General features: G+C 37.9%; 1 protein-coding gene across 2 annotated transcripts in view; it reads right to left on the reverse strand.

The window, feature by feature from the left end:
• Positions 1-634: 634 nt before the first annotated feature.
• Positions 635-20,688, reverse strand: part of smarca2 (SWI/SNF related, matrix associated, actin dependent regulator of chromatin, subfamily a, member 2) — a 56,617-nt gene continuing 36,563 nt past the window's right edge. The window contains exons 29-35 of one of the 2 annotated variants that reach the window (XM_058775596.1): positions 11,815-12,032; positions 5,859-5,964; positions 5,388-5,489; positions 4,629-4,752; positions 2,623-2,759; positions 2,197-2,210; positions 635-1,880 (exon numbers count right to left, since the gene is read on the reverse strand). In XM_058775596.1, coding sequence (XP_058631579.1) covers positions 1,829-1,880; positions 2,197-2,210; positions 2,623-2,759; positions 4,629-4,752; positions 5,388-5,489; positions 5,859-5,964; positions 11,815-12,032 — 753 coding nt within the window. In that variant the 3' untranslated portion in view covers positions 635-1,828. The remainder of the gene's footprint in view (positions 1,881-2,196; positions 2,211-2,622; positions 2,760-4,628; positions 4,753-5,387; positions 5,490-5,858; positions 5,965-11,814; positions 12,033-20,688) is intronic. The other variant, XM_058775597.1, reaches the window with a different exon arrangement.

Here is a 20,688-nt window from a genome sequence, read left to right on the forward strand (position 1 = left end):
ATTTGAAATAGTAAAGACATTTATAATGTTACAAAATATTTCTGTCTGTAATGACCCTAAATATTTTGAGTGGTAGTGTATAAACTCATTTTTACTGTATAAAAAAAATTTGAATCGTGAGATAAAAACCACATTATGAAATTAAAAGTAAAAATTTTAAATTAAACATTTAATTAATATTTTAGGATGACATATTAAACAGAGCAGCTCCCCCTTGACACCAGTTTGAAAATGCCTGCATACGTTTCCTCGCATGTGTGGGTAGATGAAGTGCCCTTGAGCTAGGTATACTTAATCTCAGTTTTTTGCTTGGGGTCTGATCCTGCAATTACTGTAGTTTAGTGGCTTTAGGTAAATAGTCCCTGCAAAGTAACAAGTGATTATCTCAAATGACTATTAGGGATATTAAGCTTTCATTTTAATAAAGCAGATAAAGCCATACACAACTAAAACATAAAGGAGATATTGCAAATGTTCCTAGCACATCATGACTGGTACACAAGGATTAATTTCACATGGATATTAGAAGAGGAGCATTGCTAACATGTAAATGCATCAATTAAGTCATAATTATTTCATGAAGACAATCGGCATGACATTACACTAAAAAAAGAAACAGACCAACAAGCGAAGGTTCATCATTGGCAATGTTTACTTGGTGCTAGGAGCTACAACCACAAAGACAGTGTGCAAGGAGGATAAAGATTATGACACTTTAGGAGTTACCAAGCACAAGCACGTATAAAAGAGATGTCAGAATTGACCAATGGCACACAGGAGAACAGATCAAAAAGATTTCTTTTTGACAATAATGCAAGTTTGTTGAGTACATATTAAAGCAATAACATTCAATAAAAAAAAATTTAAAAAAAAAATTAATACATATTTCTACCAACTGAGTATAAGAGCAAAGACTCATTTTAAAAACACCCCATTCCTTAACACTGTTGTTGATCTCAATGAAAATAGAAAAATATCCATAGATGAAAAAGGTAGCCAATCTGAGCTGGTTTATAGTCTGACATACAATACACTGTTGATATATCGAAATACTGCGAGACACTTTTCTTCACTTTTTTTTTTTTAAAGAAAGTGAAGCAAATGACACTGCAACCAACAAATGTGCATATGTCCTTGGAAAAAGCGGCAAGTCAGACTCTGAAGTATAAAAACCAATGAATGAAAGACATCTATGGATATGACAGAAAGCTCATCGAATTCTTATTTCACATACCATTGCAACGGTACAGGGCTGATTAGGACTCTCACATTCATAATCTCTGCTGGCTTTTGTGCTGCATGCAATACAATATAGACGTTGCTATAATATATGATCTAATCCAGACATTACAAAATGCTCATGTAATGAGGACTTCACTTGAAGTAACACTTTAATACTTTATGATATGCTTTGTAAATTTGAAGCAAATTGTTTAACCAAGGGTTAGGTTAGATTTAAAAAAAGGTTTGAATAGCTTATAAATGACATTCTTTGATGCAAATCAAACATATTTTGATTGTTTTTTAAACACTGCATAAATGTAGATTATGTACAAGCATACAGAAATCATCTCTAAAATGCCTCACTACATGTAGGGAAATTTCAGAATAACTGTAAGCTATTGAAGGTGCAAAAAAGATGTTTCCTCACTGGAGATTATTCCTCAGTCAGCTACATCCAAAACACTATGATAGAGTAAAGTGTTTAAACATAAAATAAAATAAAACAGAGAAAAATAATCAATCTTTTAGCAAGCACAGTATAATTGAGCTGGGTGAGGAAAGACAATAAAAGAAGCAAATAAACGTGTGAAGGGAATGCTGATGATCAGCTCATCTCCTCCTCACTCATCATCACTGTGGCTCCCCTCTGACTGCTCCTGAAAACAAACACACAACAACATTACACACACATGCTGGTCACAGATCGCCCCATGGCAGAGCTCCAGCGACCCGCGTCACATCACCCCCACGTTGCACCTGACTGATCGCTGCTCCACAGAGGCTCATTATTCGTGGACTGAGCTGGTTACTGAATGAACCTCCTTATTTCTGGATAATGAGATAACACTAACACTGACTCATAGGTCTTGGTCACACGGTTCTGAAATATTTACACTGACTTTTCATGAGGATTGATGTTCAGACATGAAGCAATCACACAATAGAAAGAAAGCGCATGAGAGACAGACTTACGTTTTCCTCTTGAACTGCAGCAGGTGGGATAAAGAGAGGAATTAAAGGTAAGTTTAAAGGCACAGTATATCCTTTTTTCGCTAAACGATTCCCTCAGGGAGCTGCGTATCATCTCAAACACCTCTTAGAAGATTAAAGATAAGGACATGTGGCTAGGTATCTATAATTCTCTTTGTATAGTTTTTAGAGGCTGTCTGTGGGCTACATTTTGAATAGAAGCACCTCTTTGCAGGTTAGCCATCCCGTAGGCGCTTAATCAAAGCCTGTTTTTTTGTGATAATATCCTCCCCAAGCATATTCAATCAAAATGTCAATGTATGCACCTAAGGATTTTGATTACAAGATGTCTAATTAAGCTAAATGTCAACGAGCTAAACAGACTGTATCAATGACAGGTCTAATTGATGAGAGGAATAGCAGACTTACGTTCTCCTCCTGTTCTTCCTCGCTGTCATCGTCACTGACCACGGGCTTGGCCTTTCCACGACTTGGTCTCTTCTTGCCTTTGTCCTGACATCTCTCGTCCCGTTTACTCAGCTTAATTTTCACCTTCACTGACTTAGCTTGGATTAAAAAAAAATATATGTAATTTATATAAAACAAGTCAACTCTACAACAAAGAAGAGATGCAAATACAAATTAGTTTATAGAAATGGTCATTTTTACTGGATAACACTGAGAATTTGAGAACCCATATTGTTTTGAATTTTACTCACATCTATTAAAAGCCCATCTTTTCAAATGCCACCTACATCTTTCTTTTTCTCAAAGAACTTTGCTGTTAAATTGTTTGCTTAATCAAATGTAAACTGAACACTAAACATTAAAGACACCATGAAATCCTTAGGGCCAGATTTACTAACAGCTTGCACCTATTCAAACCATCTTTTAGCATTAAAAGAGTACTGTCAGGACTTACAGGACGCACAGTGAAGAATTAGCGCTGAAAAGGCATGGGCACAGTTATTTTTGCACCTGACCTTATTTAATATGCATTTGTAGAGTTTCTCTTTCAGACGCAAAAGTTATGGGAAGAGAGTATTAAAATGAATCGTGCAATGCAATTTACTAATGTTTGCACACATCAAATTACTGGTATTTGCACCATTATTTAACGCCCAAATAAGCATGTCTTAAAGCAGGTGGTAATTTGCGCTGGTCATTATGGAAATGATTTGGCTGCGTCTGTGTTCTTTAATGTGTGCATTGTTAGTAAATAACCCACATAATTTCCCCCTGCCATCGGCGCTTTTATGGAATTGCACTCTAACGCTAATTTGCCCTGTTACTGGCCCTTAGTGTTTCGTGGCTTTTAGTTTATCAGCTATAAGATCCTGAATATGCCAGTGTACTCAATAACAAGAAATGACAAAATTCATTTTTAGTAGACATACATGTTACAAATTTAATCTTCCCTCAAAAATACAAATGACTTATCTTGCATTCAACTGTTTTTGACTAATCAGACACTCTCAATAGAGAATGTCCTTCCCCCAATACCACTTGCTATTGACTAGAAAGTAGAAATCATGTTCACAGATTTGGGACTGGTTTCACAGACAGGGCCTAGACTAAGCCAGGATTAGGCCATAGTTCAATTAGGACATTTAAGTAATTTTTATAAACGTGCCTTAGATTAAAAAAAAAAAAACATTACTGGTGTGTATCTTGAGACAAAACAAAAGTATGTTTTAAGATTGATCAGTGCAAGTTTATTTCAATTGAAACAGCTTAGACTTACATTTTAGTCTGGGACTAGACTTTAAGCCTTGTCTGTAAAATTGGGGGTTGATGTAACTAAAGCCTTAAGCTGCCTTTATCTGACATTCGCATACAATTGTCACATTTTGTGATGATAGAGCATTATTTCACCTATATATTGGCATTTTATTTCCAGAAAAGCTATTTAAAACATTAAAGTAGACACTATACTTGCATTTAGGCTTTAGATGTATGTAAAATCACTTTTGGAAATTTTATTTGATGCAGACAACAAAATGGGACATCTCATCTTTGACCCACTCATTTTTACAAAAAGGTGAAGTTTAAACATTAAGAAACTTAAAAGATTGTTTTAATGCAAAAAATATTGATAATTCATGCTCATAGTTTTTATTAGAATACATCACATTTGGTCTGGCGGTCATGTACTTAGCTCAAATATTTCAACACACATGAAGCTCAAATAGGTTCAGAAAATTTTGATTAGAACTCCACGCAACTCTTGTACTGCTCTTGAAAGGAAATTATTGACTTTTGAGATAATGCGGCTTTATGACTATTTGAAAAAAGTGTTGACTTTGATTTGTGCCGTTCAAACATCCTACTTTAACAAAGAAAAGAAAACTGCACTTAAGAAATTTTAAGGGTCATCTAGAGCTTTAGTTTCATCAGTATCAGTAAACTGGTCCTTTGTTAATGAAAAATCTTACACTCTTCCTCTGATTCCTCCTCATCATCGTCATCATCATTGCTGTCATCGTCACTCTCTTCCCTAGCAATCTTTTGTCTTGCACTCTTAAATACTGACTGGAGAACAATGGAGTCCTCATAGATCTACAAAAAACAAAGGGTGATTTAAAAGCAATAACCTGAAGAAACAAAACGCAAACAAATTAAGAAATAAGTCAGCAATTTGCATGTCAATACATGCATACATACATTTTTAAAACCTGGAAAGGTGAAGCAAATAAAATAATTAAAGCATTACCTATCTTCAACACTCAAAGAGTGATGCTACAAACTGTTTAAAGCGTTAGGATAAAAAGTTTATTATATTTTTGCAGTGGTCTGGACTGCATCTCCAGATTGTGCTCATTTCAGAAAAGATGAAATATTGATTTCAGACACAGACAATATCCCATACACAATACAACCCTAATACATACACACCCCAATGTAAGTACTGTGTAAAGAGATTTGCATAAATAAATCTGAAATATAATGTGCAGATCTTATAAAGCTTTACAATAATAAATTAATTACATTATATTATAATGCATGATAGCTATTCTTCAAACACATCAGTGACTATTCAGGTCTTTGTACAATAATGACTTATTTGGTATTTGCATGCATGACTTCATGGAATTCATGCAACATATAATCACAACAAAATAATGGTGTAGTGCTACGAGGCAATTCATACTTAGGACAGTAATGTAAGATGTTCAATCCATTTATTCACTCACCTGAGAGCCCTCTAGATTATAAGTCTGAGCGTTGTGACAAAGAAGCATGACGTCTTTCTCCAGATCGCTCACACTCCTGTACTTGTGGTTACGCACACGCTCCTGCAAGAACAACAACACTTGTATCACCAAAACATTCTTCACCTGTAGGGTTCAACTTTAACAACTGAGGAAACTGCCAATTAGAGTTGCAATGGAAAATGAGCCACCAACATCATCAAATTACTACAAAAAACACATAAGGTGAGTAAAGTGGCCCATCAGAAGTGTGAAAACATCAGTTTATCTCGCCTTGCATCCAAAATTCTCTGATGCAGGGGAATCCCGTTAACGTCCAGCTGAAGTAATGAGTGTGCCAGTCCGGATTGTACGGTAATGCATCACAGCAGAACATATAACATGTTATGTTCAAATGTGTGCAGGGTTAAAGATCACACTGAAATAAAAGACGTACTGTAAGAACTCGCTTACCTTGATCTTCTTGAAGTCCACTGGCTTCCTTATCAGTTCATAGTATTCAGGGAGTTCTTTCCTGGAGGGCAGCTGCACAAAGACCTCACTGAGCTGACGGCCTGATCTGTGATCAGAAGCAGAGATTGAGGGTTAGCCTGATTTCCTCTGACCACACACTGAGAGATAAACTATGCGATCAACCTGGGACATTATCATCATATTGGGGCTCTACTGACCATTAACCCTCAAGCTCACCCCAAGCCAACAGGAGACAGCACAAGTCTAAATCCAGGACAACAGGAAATGACATAAAGGTCTCCAGAAGCAATATTTCTTGAGACATACTGGCAACAAGGAGTGTGGCTTTTTTCCTGTCTCAGAGCACCCTGACATCTGCCCATATCTGTCTGCAACAGTTACTCTAAATATTCACAGCGCAGATGATTCATTACACATTCAGTGATTAAATCAGGGCTTAAATTGGTGCAATTATGGTGTGTCGACCTTCATACACACCTCAATTTATAGTTTTTGCAGCAGATGCATGTTTAGTGTTAATCTCGGGGTGCAGACTACAGCATAATGCTAAACAGATTTCAATGAAGCACGAACTCATATAGCATTTAGCTTAGTATAACATTTCTAAATTGGTGGCTCCGCATGTCAACTATGTCATTATTATGAAGACATCAATCAACTAAAAAAATTGTTGCAAAATTAATTGGAGAAATTCTACTCGATGCACTTCTGGGACTAGTTAAATATAAGGTGTACAATTTATTTATTTATATTAAGATATCTTCTCCTATCTTCACCTAATATGCAAATAGAACCACAAGCAAGCTATCTGTATATTGGGATGTACCAATATTGATATCCGAAACACATTATCAGATTTGTATTTTTTATTTTTTTTTATCCTATCCAATATTAAAATTTATACCATTTTGTCCAACATAATGTACATTTTGAAACTAGACTCCAGCCCATCAGTCAATACCAACAAATCCATCACTAAAGTCCGTGTAAAGAGAATTCTGAGAATTGTTTCTAAACACGTTACAAATGTTAGAAATGTATTGCTGAAACACATTACAAAGACTCTCTAAACTATGTAGTACTGAATTGTTAGCCTGACTACGTCAGACTTCGTACTTTAGCTCAATTTCAGTTAGCTTCTGTACTCAGTCTGATATAGCAGACCATCTCCCAGTTTATCTCCGGCTCCGCAGCAGCCGGCCAACCAGCGAACAGAGGGCGGGCTGAGAGCCGTGACGTAGACGCTAAGCGCCGAATTTAAGATTGTAGTTTAGGTTCAGGTGAGGGTAATCTAAAACGACAGCGGACATGGAGACACGGGATGCTGTTCGCTCTGTTGTGGAGAATATTCCCGGCATTTGCCAAATGAAGCCCGAACAAGAAGAGTGTTTGGTTCACATTTTGAATGGAGGTGATGTTGTGGCCCTACTCCCGACAGGTTTTGGGAAAAGTTTAATTTATCAACTGTTACCAATCATCAGCGAGAAACTGGGGAGACCAAAGTCCGGCAAGGCGATAATTGTGGATGCGTAGATTTACTTCACATAATCTGCAAAAGTCGTTCACAGCCATCTTCACTCCGGTATTTCGCTCGATGGTTTTGTTTTCGCCGCATACCTGTGTTTGCAGCGGAAGTTCGAGGTGGCTGAGCCGCCGAATAACATAACGTCATAACCAAACATTATGTGATTGGCTTACGGGTACACCAACGATTTTAAACTTCAGACAAGCGCCCGCCCACGAGAAAGTAAATGCTTGTCAATTATGCCCTTCCAGACTCTGTCTACGAAGCAAAGTGAAGTAGCAGAGTTTGGTATTACCAGGCTAGGAGGTTGCTGCTTGGTTTCAACTCACTGCAGCGCTGACGTGAGTTGAGCACGCTTGCCGCACGTCTACAATTAAATAACGAACTTGCAGGCTTAAACATGTATAGCTGTATAAATCAAATTAAGCTACTAGAGGTAGCATCAGTAGCATCCATTCAGGTTGTAGTGGTATTTGACAGTTGAGAGCATAGACTGTAAAAAAGAGACGGCCGCTTTCCCGCGAGTGGGCGTGGTTTCAGCGCCGACAGCGGACACGCCCCCAGCGTTTGTGTCACGAATCCAGTCTATGAACTTCCATTTACTCACCACCAGAGGTCATTCGCTCACCACATTGACTCTCACAACACCCATCACACTGTACTCCATTTCCCATCATCCACTGCACTGATGACATATACACAGCTGATTACACTGATTGCACATACACAGCTGAAGGCACTGATCACACAGCTATCACTAATCACACACTCTACTCAAGCCATGGACTTTCTCTCCCTCACTGCCGAGTATTGTATGCACTTATCCCTCTCCTAGCGATAGCTACTCCACGGAGCCCACGTAGTTTACTTAGTCTTGCCTTGCCTTGCCTGTTTTCCTGTGTTTTATTCTAGCCCGTGTTTCCTGAATTAACCCTTTCCGTGCCATTCCGTGTTTCTGTTCAGTTCCTGTATTGTCCTGCGTTTTTCACTCCCCTAGTGTTAGCTGCTTTACGGAACGTTTGTTGTTTTCTAGTCTGTGTTCCCAGTATTTACCCCTGTCTCACTGTTCGGACTCTGTTTATTCCCTTGCCTGGATTATAGCCCGTGTACCTGGATTATCTCTCTGCCTTGCCCCTTTGGATACTGTTCGCCCATCGTCGACCTTCGCTTGCCCTAGGATTACTCCTTGTCGTGTCCCTGCCATACCTGTTTGCCATTGTTTCGACCCTGCCTGTATATATGACCATGCCTTTAAATAAAAGCTTGCACTTGGATCCGCACGTCTCACGTCTCGTCAGCCACGTTACAGTTTGAGAGTCCTGCTTATTTTAGTTACTTGGCGTTTTTTTTTTTATCATTCAAATTTGGCTGGGTGGTTAATAACACATTTTTCTTTTGTGTGACAAACTCAGAACACATATTTTAATATTGCACTTTACACGGACTTTAAGGTGTTTTAACTTTAAACCATCACTTCCAGTGCTCGATCTTGAAAACAATTTGAAGTTAGATATGTCTTAATGACGTTTATTACAAACACATAGCTGGAGTCCTGCATTTATCAGCTTGTAAAGACTCTTATTTTGACAGCACCCATTCACAGCAGAGGATTGGTAAACAAGTAATGTAATGCTAATTTTCTCCAACTCTGAATCAATGAAGAAAGAAACTCATCAGTTTGCAGTTCATGCAACCTGTTTGAAAACAGTCATTGCTGCGCTAGTGACAGAAATTACGCACTTCGACTTAATACCAGCTGAAAGCATTTTCGACTCTAGTTTGGGATTAGTCATGAGAGTGTGGCACTGAGACTGGGTTTCTTGAGGACAAATGCAGCTATGCTTAGTTTTGTGAATGCAAAATTTGTATGTGACAAAGTTCCACAGCGTCATAAATTCGGAAATAATTGCCAAGAATGTCTGTTTCAGAGGTGCTTAAATACTACCTTACTGGCATTTCTAGATGTCTTGGGCTTAAATATGGGCTAGATTAGAGAGATTTGTCTATCATGTCAAATTACTGTCATGTTCAGACAGCAAAATTATTATACCACAACTGATATGTGCTGTTAACTAGAAGGTTGTCATGGGGACCACCAGAAGAGATACCCAGCATATCAATCTGATGAATTGCCTTCAATTTGTGGGACTGCAGCTTAATTGGTTGACACGTCCAGTTAGTTTTTTTTTTTTTTTTTTTTCTGACAAGAGGCACCATTGTAATTCCAAATCCTCCACTCGAATCAAAACATGATGAGTGTGACAAGACTTTCTCAGCTGCACTACAATTTGAATGTCACTCTGAAGCTGATTTGAAATTCTCAGAGGGGCATGACAGTCAATATACCATTACCCAACATCCCAGTGCATTATGAGTGTGACATTCAGCCAGCTACAAATAAGAACACTGATTAATCAACAAAACCATCTGATTAAATTAATCTTATTAATTGCCAATAAATCAGTTCCATTGCAAATGTATTCAGTTAATCATCTGAGCAGTGAGGGAGAACTAACTAGAGCTGCAACTGTAAAGTCACACCCCCTTCATGTCACATCCCTGACACAGTTGGACAGCTGAGTACACATGCATGCATGCGAGAAATGATTCACGAACACTCAGCCTGTAAAAACGTGGACTCGACGAACCCAAGCATGGGAGATTTTCACTAAAGAAAAAAAGTTTACGGTGGTTGGAAATACTCTGACAGTGTGTTAAAGTACAAAAATGACCAATGACCATACTTCAGTTTTACAGACAGGGTCTGATGTATGATGTCTATGCTAACCGAGAAAATCTGACATATAACCTTGACCAATGTAATTGTAAACTAATGCTAAGTACTGTACTGTACTGTACTACACTGTATGCTGAACAAACACTACATGTTGTAATTTGAAGTATATAATTATTATCCATAGATATTATTTATCAAAAGTGCTTACATTATCATTGTTATTGCAATAATAAATTTTCACATACAGAATTTATGATGTTAACTCATTAAACCAGGGTGCCCAAACTCGGTCCTGGAGAGTCGGTGTCCGGCAGAGTTTAGATCCAACCCCAATTAGACACACCTGAACCAGCTAATCAAGCTCTTACAAGGCATACTAGAAACTTCCCGGCAGGTGTGTCAAGGCAAGTTGGAGCTAAACTCTGCAGGACACCGGCCCTCAGGACCGAGTTTGGGCACCCTGCATTAAACACTGAAATAAAACATAAGAATTTGTTCTAAAAAAAAACACCTAATTTAATTGCACTGACATTACACTACCGTTCAAAACTTTGGTGCAATAAAAAAAAAAAAAAAAAAGATATTTATATATATGTCAGATATTTATAGATATTTTGACATTTGATAGATATTTATAATGTTACAAAGATTTCAATTTCATAGAAATTCTGCTATTTTGTTCTTTCCATTAATCAAAAAATCCAGAAAAAGTATCATGGTTTCCACAAAAATATTAAGCACTACAATAATTTTTAATACAGTAATAAAAAGACTTACTGATTTTTTTAATTTTAACAAATCAGCTTATCAGAATAATTTCTGAAGGATCATGTAACACTGTGACTGAAGAAAATTCAGCTTTGCCATCACAGGAATAAATTACATTTTAAAATTAAAATACAAAACAGTTATTATAAACTGTAATACATAGTTTACAGTATTACTGTTTTACAGTATTTTTCATCAAATAAATGCAGACTTTGTAAGCATAACAGACTTCTTTCAAAAATATTTACCAAAATCTTACCAACCTTAAACTTTTCAACGATAGCATTCATAAAATAAATTGCATTCATAGTGGAAAATACCATAACTTTTTCAAGTAAATTTATTTAAATCTGTAGATTATAGACAGCTCTGTGAATGTGCTTTTAAATTCTGAATGCGCATTTTGCAATTTTAATGTTGACGATTTTAATTTTAAATGACGAATGGTAATGCACACTCTTGAAAATAGGAATATCTTAATTTTCAATGGTTAATAGTTATCAACAGAAAGGACCAATATAACTGTATAACACCATGCCTGCTGCAGTTAGATTTTACATTGCCTACATCCTTCATGACTGCTCTCACATTACTTCACCTTACATTACTTCTGGATGTTACCCCAGTCAGAAGTCATTCTACATGGAATAGTATTGAATACATTAACAGTGCCTGTCAACATACTATTTGTCTATCTCCACATTATGAATTCCAGGAAAAAGTTGAGAACAGCGTGTTCAGCACAAAACCACTTAGAGTTCAATGGTACATAATTACATTCCAGATATTCCAGGTCACTTCCATTACACATGAGCAGTCAGTTCAAAGAGTCACCTGAAATAACACAGTAAGTAGAGGAATAGGCTGGCACAATGAGCCATTCGTGGAAGTTTAACAGCACTTACGCATCTCTGTAATTGATGACTGTATCAACGATGGCATTCATCTGTTTTGTAAGTTTGGGTGGATTTGGGGAGAGCTTCTCTGCTGGAGGACGTCCTCTTCTTTTCTTGGCCTTGTCTGCGTCCTCACGCTTCATGTCTTTGTCCACATGTCTCCTACGCTTGCGCCTCTTCAGCCGTATTTCCTCCTCGATTTCCTCCAGGTTGCCATCCTCTATAGCCTGCCAGAAGTCAAGTTCAACAGTTAAAATTGGGCATTTTAACATGGGGCATTTTACGTTGGGTTAATGACATGAAGATACAATTTCAAGAGAAATTCTGATAAACAAGTAAAGAAGATACAATTGTTGATGGCTAGATTATATTTATGCTCTACTGGCAATTCACATTTAGATGTATGTGATTATTTCAATCTATATTTGATCCACCAAAGAAAATTTGGCTAGGCACATACAGCATTTGGGACTGAAGCCTCTTCATCTACATCACAAGCTAAATCAAATACATGCCAAACAGAAAAATGCCATATTTGTGATTCTACAAATGCAAATTTTACTGATGAGGCTTCTCTGTATGACAGTGAAAATTTGATTTGAGGACTTCACCTCCCTATAGACAGCCATAAAAGCCATGCTCATTACCATAAACTACATCTAGAACTGAAAAACTACCGACTATGGAGCCGTTTGGACTTTCATCAGTCTCACAATCTGACATAATTGAGATCAGCATTTGTGCAGAACTGCTCTTAATTAAATCCATCTGTCTGGCATCCCTTCTCCATCCTGCCCTTCCTTTTGTTACACAGATGGATATAGAGATATTCTCTCATCTTTTAGTCTCCTCTAAACACACATGAATATTTACAAAGGATGAGTCATTCGCCTTCAGTGAATGTACTGCATGGTTCACTGCATTTGTGCTGTTGAGTTTGGCCTAATGCCTGCCCCTTTGTAAAGCAGAAGTGTACAAGTGATTCTGCTGGGTTATGTTTGCACAGTAGGACTTTAAATCTCCGAATATGCCCAAAAACATTTGTAATTCCACTACCGAATGAGCGAGACTTTGGCAAATCCGAAGAAATCCACAGTAAAACCAACGAGTTCAAGAGACGAATCCATTCTCTTTGAAAAGCAAGAAATGTATATCTGTCTTTGTTTTTAGCGTTTCTGTAAGATTTGCTGTAAAACTCAAAGGTCAGCTATCATAATACGAAAGGCTTGATTCTCAGAGCAAAGTAAATCAACACCTGTTATGCAGCTGAGCCAGAGCCCTCATTTGAGCATAATGTGAACGCACAGAGCCAGAAATGAACAATGAACAAATAGACCTTAAAGAGTATCTGCTTTTGAAACCAAAACCAAAAAGAGTTTCGTTGGTGCAATTATGATTTTGACTCTCTACCAAGATGTTATGAAAGAGGGTCCAGGCCTATATCCAACCTAACAGTGCATATTTGGATGAATTCCCAAATCAAATCAATAACTAAAACCATCAGTCTCGAGTTTGTACTTGCCATTGCAAGCAAATTCAAATGCTAATGTCCTGTTTTAAGACACATAAACGATGCCATATATTAAGTTAACATCTGAAATATAATCCAATGTACCATACCATTTAAAACTTTGGGGTCTATAAGTTATTTATTTATTTGTAAAAAATGAATACTTCTATTTAACAAGGATGCATTTATCTGATTAAAAGTGACAGTAAAGACATTTATAATGTTTCAAAAGATTTCGATTTCAAATAAATACTGCTCTTTTGACCTTTCTATTCAATTAAGAAACATGAACAAATTCATCAGTCTCCACAAAGATATTGAGAATCACAACTGTTTTCAACATTGATAATAATAATAAATGTTTCTTGAGCATGAAATTAGCATATTAGAATGATTTCTGAAGGATCACTGAAGTGACACTGAAGAGTGGAGTAATGACAGCTTTGCATTACAAGAATAAACTTTATTTTATAATATATTAAAATAGAAAATAGTTATTTTAAATTGTAATAATATTTTTTTACAATATTACTGTTTTTATTGTACACTGCTCAAAAAAATTTAAGGAATACTTTTTAATCAGAGTATAGCATCAAGTCAGTTAAACTCCTGGGATATTGATCTGGTCAGTTAAGTAGCAGAGGGGGTTGTTAATCAGTTTGAGCTGCTTTGGTGTTAATGAAATTAACAACAGGTGCACTAGATGGGCAACAATGAGACGACCCCCTAAACAGGAATGGTTTTGCAGGTGGAGGCCACTGACATTTTTTCCCTACTCATCTTTTCTGACTGTTTTTCACTAGTTTTGCATTTGGCTAGGGTCAGTGTCACTTCTGGTAGCATGAAGCGATACCTGGACCCTACAGAGCTAGGCTGCACAGGCAGTCCAACTCCTCCAGGATGGCACAACAATACATGCCATTGCCAGATGCTTTGCTGTGTCTCCCAGCATGTCTCAAGAGCATGGAAGAGATTCCAGGAGACAAGCAGTTACTCTAGGAGAGCTGGACAGGGCCGTAGAAGGTCTTTAACCCATCAGCAGGACCGGTATCTGCTCCTTTGTGAAAGGACGAACAGGATGAGCACTACCAGAGCCCAACAAAATGACCTCCAGCAGGCCACTGATGTGAATGTCTCTGACCAAATAATAAGAAACAGATTTAATGAGGGTGGACTGAGGGCCCGCGTCCTCTAGTGGGCCCTGTGCTCACTACCCGGCACCATGGAGCTCGACTGGCATTTGCCATTGAACACCAGAATTGGCAGGTCCGCCACTGGCCCCGGACACCATCCGTTGTCTCATTAGGAGCATGCCCCGGCGTTATCAGGCATGCATACAAGCACATGGGGGCCATACAAACTACTGAGTACCATTTTGAGTTGCTGCAATGAAATTTCAGGAAAATGGACTAGCCTGCCGCATAATTTTTTCACTTTGATTTTCGGGGTGTCTTTGAATTCAGCCCCTCTGTAGGTTGATAATTTTCATTTCCATCAAACGATGTGGCATTCTTTTCTTTCCTAACACATTACCCAGTACATATCAGTATAGATATCCAGCATGATATTTTTCCCCATTGAGATCTGATGCGTTTTCAAAGTGTTCCTTTAATTTTTTTGAGCAGTGTATTTTTCTTCCATTAAATACAGCCTTGGTGACCATAAGAGACTTCTTTTGACTCTAAACTTTTGGGCAGCAGTGTACATAAATTTATGCTCTTCACTTTTACTGTACGTTTATGTAATCATAAAGAAAAATATTATGCACGCTTTTAGCACCACATCTATTTTGTGCATTATCCACCAGGTCAGCGCAGTGGGTACACATCATCCTTTTAAACGCTGAGTCCGGAGCATTCAAATGATGCATCCCATGGCTGAGAACCTGGGTTCAAATACTGGCTGTCTGCAGAGATGCCTCTGGCTGTGTTTTAGTAACGCTGAGCCAATAATGGATAACCTCTCGTCCATCACCTCAACCGTTGTCATGGTGAGGTCGCACCTGTGGGTACTGAACTAATCTGAGCGAAAAAAGAGCTCAGCAGCACCTGTGAAAGGAAGTGTGCTCTTGACATCATGTGATACTGGGGGAGCAGACTTCAAAATCATAGACTGTGGGTATAATCTATAGGTTGTCGAAACAATACACATACATTTACTGAAACAAAAATACAGTGAAACTGTATTATTGTGAAATAGCATTACAATTTAAAAATGTAATTTATATAAATGTTTATTTTTCAGCAGCCATTAGTATGTCTTTAGTGTCACATGACCATTCAGAAATCATTCTTATATACTGATTTAGTGCTCAAGAAACATTTTTTATTGTTATCAATGTTAAAACGGTTGTGTTGCTTAATTTTTTGTGGAAATTATAATAATTTTTTTCAGGATTCAGTAGAAAGATCAAAAGAACAGCATTTTAAATTTAAATTAATTTAATATTTATTTGAAATGGATGGAAATGTTGTGGAGATTCCTTCACATTAACACCTCCGGACAATGGACCGTTCAACCACCGAATATCCAGCAATCCGCCATAATATCGCAATAAATGCGCATCATTGATCATTGTTCTCGCTAAAAAAATATTTTCTCATAACATGAGATCTGCAGTTCAGTTTAAAGATGAATTATTGTGCACCTATAGCACTCCTCGCTGTCATTAAAACATAGCATGCCACAGGAAAATGATCAAGTGCATCCACTACAAATATGTCTAAATTCATATAATTAATTATGAGAGTGGAATAGCCTATTTAATGTAAATGTGTATATCGACATGAAAACAGAGTTTAAAATTGTTGTTTACTTCATTAATTTTCTCACTCCTGGAAAAAGAGTTTGTACGCATGGGTAAGAGTTTGCGTGCAGGTGTTTTTATAAATCCCACCTTTTGCGTAGGAAGTGGCGTACGCCTCTTTCAGGGCAGGTTTTGTGCATACACAATGGTTATAATGAGGCCCTAGGCCTTGTGGTGCTTACATGGGTCTCATCTTCCTCGCTCTCTTTATTCCAAATGTTTGCTGTTCTGGAAATATGATCATCTATTATATCACATCTATCATATCATATGGTCATCTATCTCACGTTTTCATGACCATTTGGAACTGAGCTTAACGGATGCCAGTGCAGTTTCAAATCTTGCAGCTATATATTAAAATTTTGGACAGGAAAGTTTTTTATACTGTATGAAAAGCTGAGTAGTGCATAATGGATCAAATCAATTTCACTCAAAATATTTTTTATGCATCAAATTTATCCCTGTATATGGGCAAGGACAAAAGTCAAGTCACCTTTATTTATATAGCGCTTTTACAATACAGATTGTGTCAAAGCACTTAACAGTATCAAATTGGAGGATAGAGTGTCAGTAATGTATAATGATAAGATTAAACACTCAATTTTCAGTTAAAGGCATTTCATTATTGAATTCAGAGATGTCATTGTCTAGCTCAGTTTAGTTTAAATAGTATCTGTGCAATCAAATCGGCGATAATCGCTAGAAATTAAGTGTCCCCAACTGAGCAAGCCAGAGGCGACAGCGGCAAGGAACCAAAACTCCTCTGAGACATAATGGAGAAAAAACCTTGGGAGAAACCAGGCTCAGTCGGGGCCAGTTCTCCTCTGACCAGGCGAAACCCGCAGTTCAAAGTTTATATTTCTATTTTAATTTTGTTGCAATTTCTAACAATAGTAGTATTATGTAGTTAGGTATTTTATTATATTTTAGTTATTTTGTTATTTTGGTTGATATATCTGGGGATATATCTCTGGGGGTCATCTGGCGTCCTGGTCTCCGCTGACGATCAGGGCCGCAGACGTCACCTCCGGCGCCGACCCACCATCTGATCGGATACGGACTGAGAAACAGACTAGGAAAGAAACAGACAAACATTAGCGCAGATGCCATTCAACTTACGATGTAACGAGTACATCGTGTGTTATGGGAGTGTTCCCGGTTCCGGTTGATCTAATTAATGCAGCCTAACAATCCTTTAACGGATTTGAATAATAGATGCGTATTAATGTGTTATGTGTAAGCCAGGCTAAAGAGATGGGTCTTTAATCTAGATTTAAACTGACAGAGTGTGTCTGCCTCCCGAACAGTGTTAGGTAGACTGTTCCAGAGTTTGGGTGCTAAATAGGAAAAGGATCTGCCGCCGCAGTCGATTTTGATATTCTAGGTATTATCAAACGGCCAGAGTTTTGAGAACGCAGCGGACGTGGAGGACTATAATGCGATAAGAGCTCGCTCAAGTACTGAGGAGCTAAACCATTCAGGGCTTTATAAGTAATTAACAAGATTTTAAAATCTATCCGATGCTTGATAGGGAGCCAGTGCAGTGTTGACAGAACCGGGCTAATATGGTCATATTTCCTGGTTCTAGTAAGGACTCTAGCTGCTGCATTTTGGACTAACTGTAGTTTGTTGATCAAGCGTGCAGAACAACCACCCAATAAAGCATTACAATAGTCTAACCTTGAGGTCATAAACGCATGAATTAACATTTCTGCATTTGACGTTGAGAGCATTGGTCGCAATTTAGATATGCTTTTGAGATGAAAAATGCAGTTTTACAGATGCTAGAAACATGGCTTTCAAATGACAGATTGCTATCGAACAGCACACCTAGGTTCCTGACTGATGAAGAAGAATTGACAGAGCAGCCGTCAAGTGTTAGATAATGTTCTAGGTTACATGTGGGGTTTTAGGTCCGATAATTAACACCTCTGTTTTTCAGAATTTAGCAGTAAAAATTACTCGTCATCCAGTTTTTATATCGACTATGCATTCCGTTAGTTTCTCAATTTGGTGTGTTTCACCGGGCGAAGAAATATAGAGCTGAGTATCATCAGCATAACAGTGAAAGCTAACACCATGTCTCCTGATAATATCTCCCAAGGGTAACATATAGGCGTGAAAAGTAACGGCCCTAGTACTGAGCCTTGAGGTACTCCATACTGCACTTGTGATCGATATGATACCTCTTCATTCACTGCTACGAACTGATGGCGGTCAGATAAGTACGATTTGAACCATGCTAAGGCACTTCCACTAATGCCAACAAAGTTTTGTAGTCTATTCAAAAGAATGTTGTGGTCGATAGTGTCGAGCATGGCGCTAAGATCCAGTAGAACTAATAAAGAGATACAACCACGATCAGATGATAGAAGCAGGTCATTTGTAACTCTAATGAGAGCAGTCTCAGTACTATGATACGATCTAAATCCTGACTGGAATTCCTCACAGATATCATTTTCTCTAGGAAGGAATATAATTGTGAGGATACTACCTTTCTAGTATCTTTGACAGAAAAGGAGATTTGAGATCGGTCTGTAATTAACTAGATCTTTGGGGTCAAGTTGTGGTTTTTAATGAGAGGCTTAATAACAGCCAATTTGAAGGTTTTGGGGACATATCCTAATGACAATGATGAATTAATAATAGCCAAAGAGGATCTATGACTTCTGGAAGCAGCTCTTTTAGTAGTTTAGATGGAATCGGGTCTAACATACATGTTGTTGGTTTAGATGATTTAACAAGTTTATACAATTCTTCCTCTCCACAGTAGAGAATGAGTGGAATTGTTCCTCAGGGGTCTATAGTGCGCTATCTGATGCGATACTGTAGCTGACGGCTGCAGGGATACAATTTTATCTCTGATAGTATCGATCTTGGAAGTGAAGTAGTTCATAAAGTCATTACTGCTATGCTCTTGGGAAATGCCAACACCTGTTGATGCTTGATTTTTCGTTAATTTAGTTACTGTATTGAATAAATACCGGGGTTATGTTTGTTTTCTTCTAGAAGAGACGAAAAGTAATCAGATCTAGCAGTTTTAATGCTTTTCTGTAGGATAGGGTACTTTCCGCCAAGCTAAGCGAAATACCTCTAATTTAGTTTTCCTCCAGCTGCGCTCCATTTTCCGGGCTGCTCTCTTTAGGGCGAGTGTGCTCATTATACCACGGTGTTGGACTCTTATCCTTAATCTTCCTTAAGCGTAAAGGAGCAACCGCATCTAAAGTGCTAGAAAAGAGAGTCCATAGTTCCTGTTACATCATCAAGTTGTTCTGAGCTATTGGATATGCTGAGGAACTGAGATAAGTCAGGAAGATTATTTATAAAGCAGTCTTTTGTGGTAGAGGTAATGGTTCTACCATATTTGTAACAAGAAGTTGGCTTTACAGCTTTAGCTATATGGAATATACAGGAGACTAGATAATGATCTGAGATATCATCGCTCTGCTGCAAAATTTCAACGCCACTGACATCAATTCCATGTGACAGTATTAAATCTAGAGTATGATTTCGACAATGAGTAGGTCCTGACACGTGTTGTTTAACACCAATTGAGTTTAGAATGTCTATAAATGCTGATCCCAACGAATCTCTGTCATTATCAACATGGATATTAAAATCACCAACGATTAGGACTTTATCTGCAGTCAGCACTAACTCCGATAGAAGATCAGAAAATTCTTTAATAAAGTCTGTATGGTGCCCTGGTGGCCTGTATACAGTAGCCAGTACAAACATCACAGGGGATTTATCATTAACACTTGTTTCTTTGGATAACGTTATATGAAGCACCATTACTTGAGCGAATTATACTTGAAACCCAACCTCTGAGAGATACTGAAAATATTTCTATAAATTGTAGCAACACCTCCCCCTTTACCTTTTGGACGCGGTTCATGTTTGTAACAGTAATCTTGGGGTGTAGACTCGTTTAAAGTAATGTAATCATCTTGTTTTAGCCAGGTTTCTGTCAGACAAAGCACATCTAGTTTATGGTCAGTGAACATATCATTTACAAAAAGTGCTTTTGAAGAAAGGGATCTAATATTTAATAAGCCAAGCTTTATCATGTGTTTATCTGTATTATATCGTTTTTATTTGTTGAACATCAATTAAATTGTTACTATTACTTTGGTTTGGATGTTTTCTGTATTTTCTAGTTCGGGAACAGACACAGTCTCTATAGTGTGATATCTAGGTGAAAAAGTTTCTATGTGCTGAGAGTTAACTGACTTTGGTGGCGTGAGGCGGCTAGCAGGCGATCGGTTTAGCCAGTCTGTCTGCTTCCTGACCTGGGCTCCAGTTAGTCAAGTACAAACTCTAAGACTATGTGCCATATTTCTAGAGAGAAGAGCGGCACCACCCAGGAGGGATGAACACCATCTCTTTTCAACAGGTCAGGTCTGCCCCAAAAATTCTTCCAATTGTCTATAAAGCCTATGTTATTTTGCGGGCACCACTTAGACATCCAGCCATTAAGTGACGACAGTCTGCTATGAATCTCATCACCACGGTAAGCAGGGAGCGGACCAGAGCATATTACAGTGTCTGACATCGTACTTGCAAG

The sequence above is a fragment of the Onychostoma macrolepis genome, chromosome 05 (genome assembly GCF_012432095.1).
Source record: "Onychostoma macrolepis isolate SWU-2019 chromosome 05, ASM1243209v1, whole genome shotgun sequence".
Taxonomy (NCBI): Eukaryota; Metazoa; Chordata; class Actinopteri; order Cypriniformes; family Cyprinidae; genus Onychostoma; species Onychostoma macrolepis.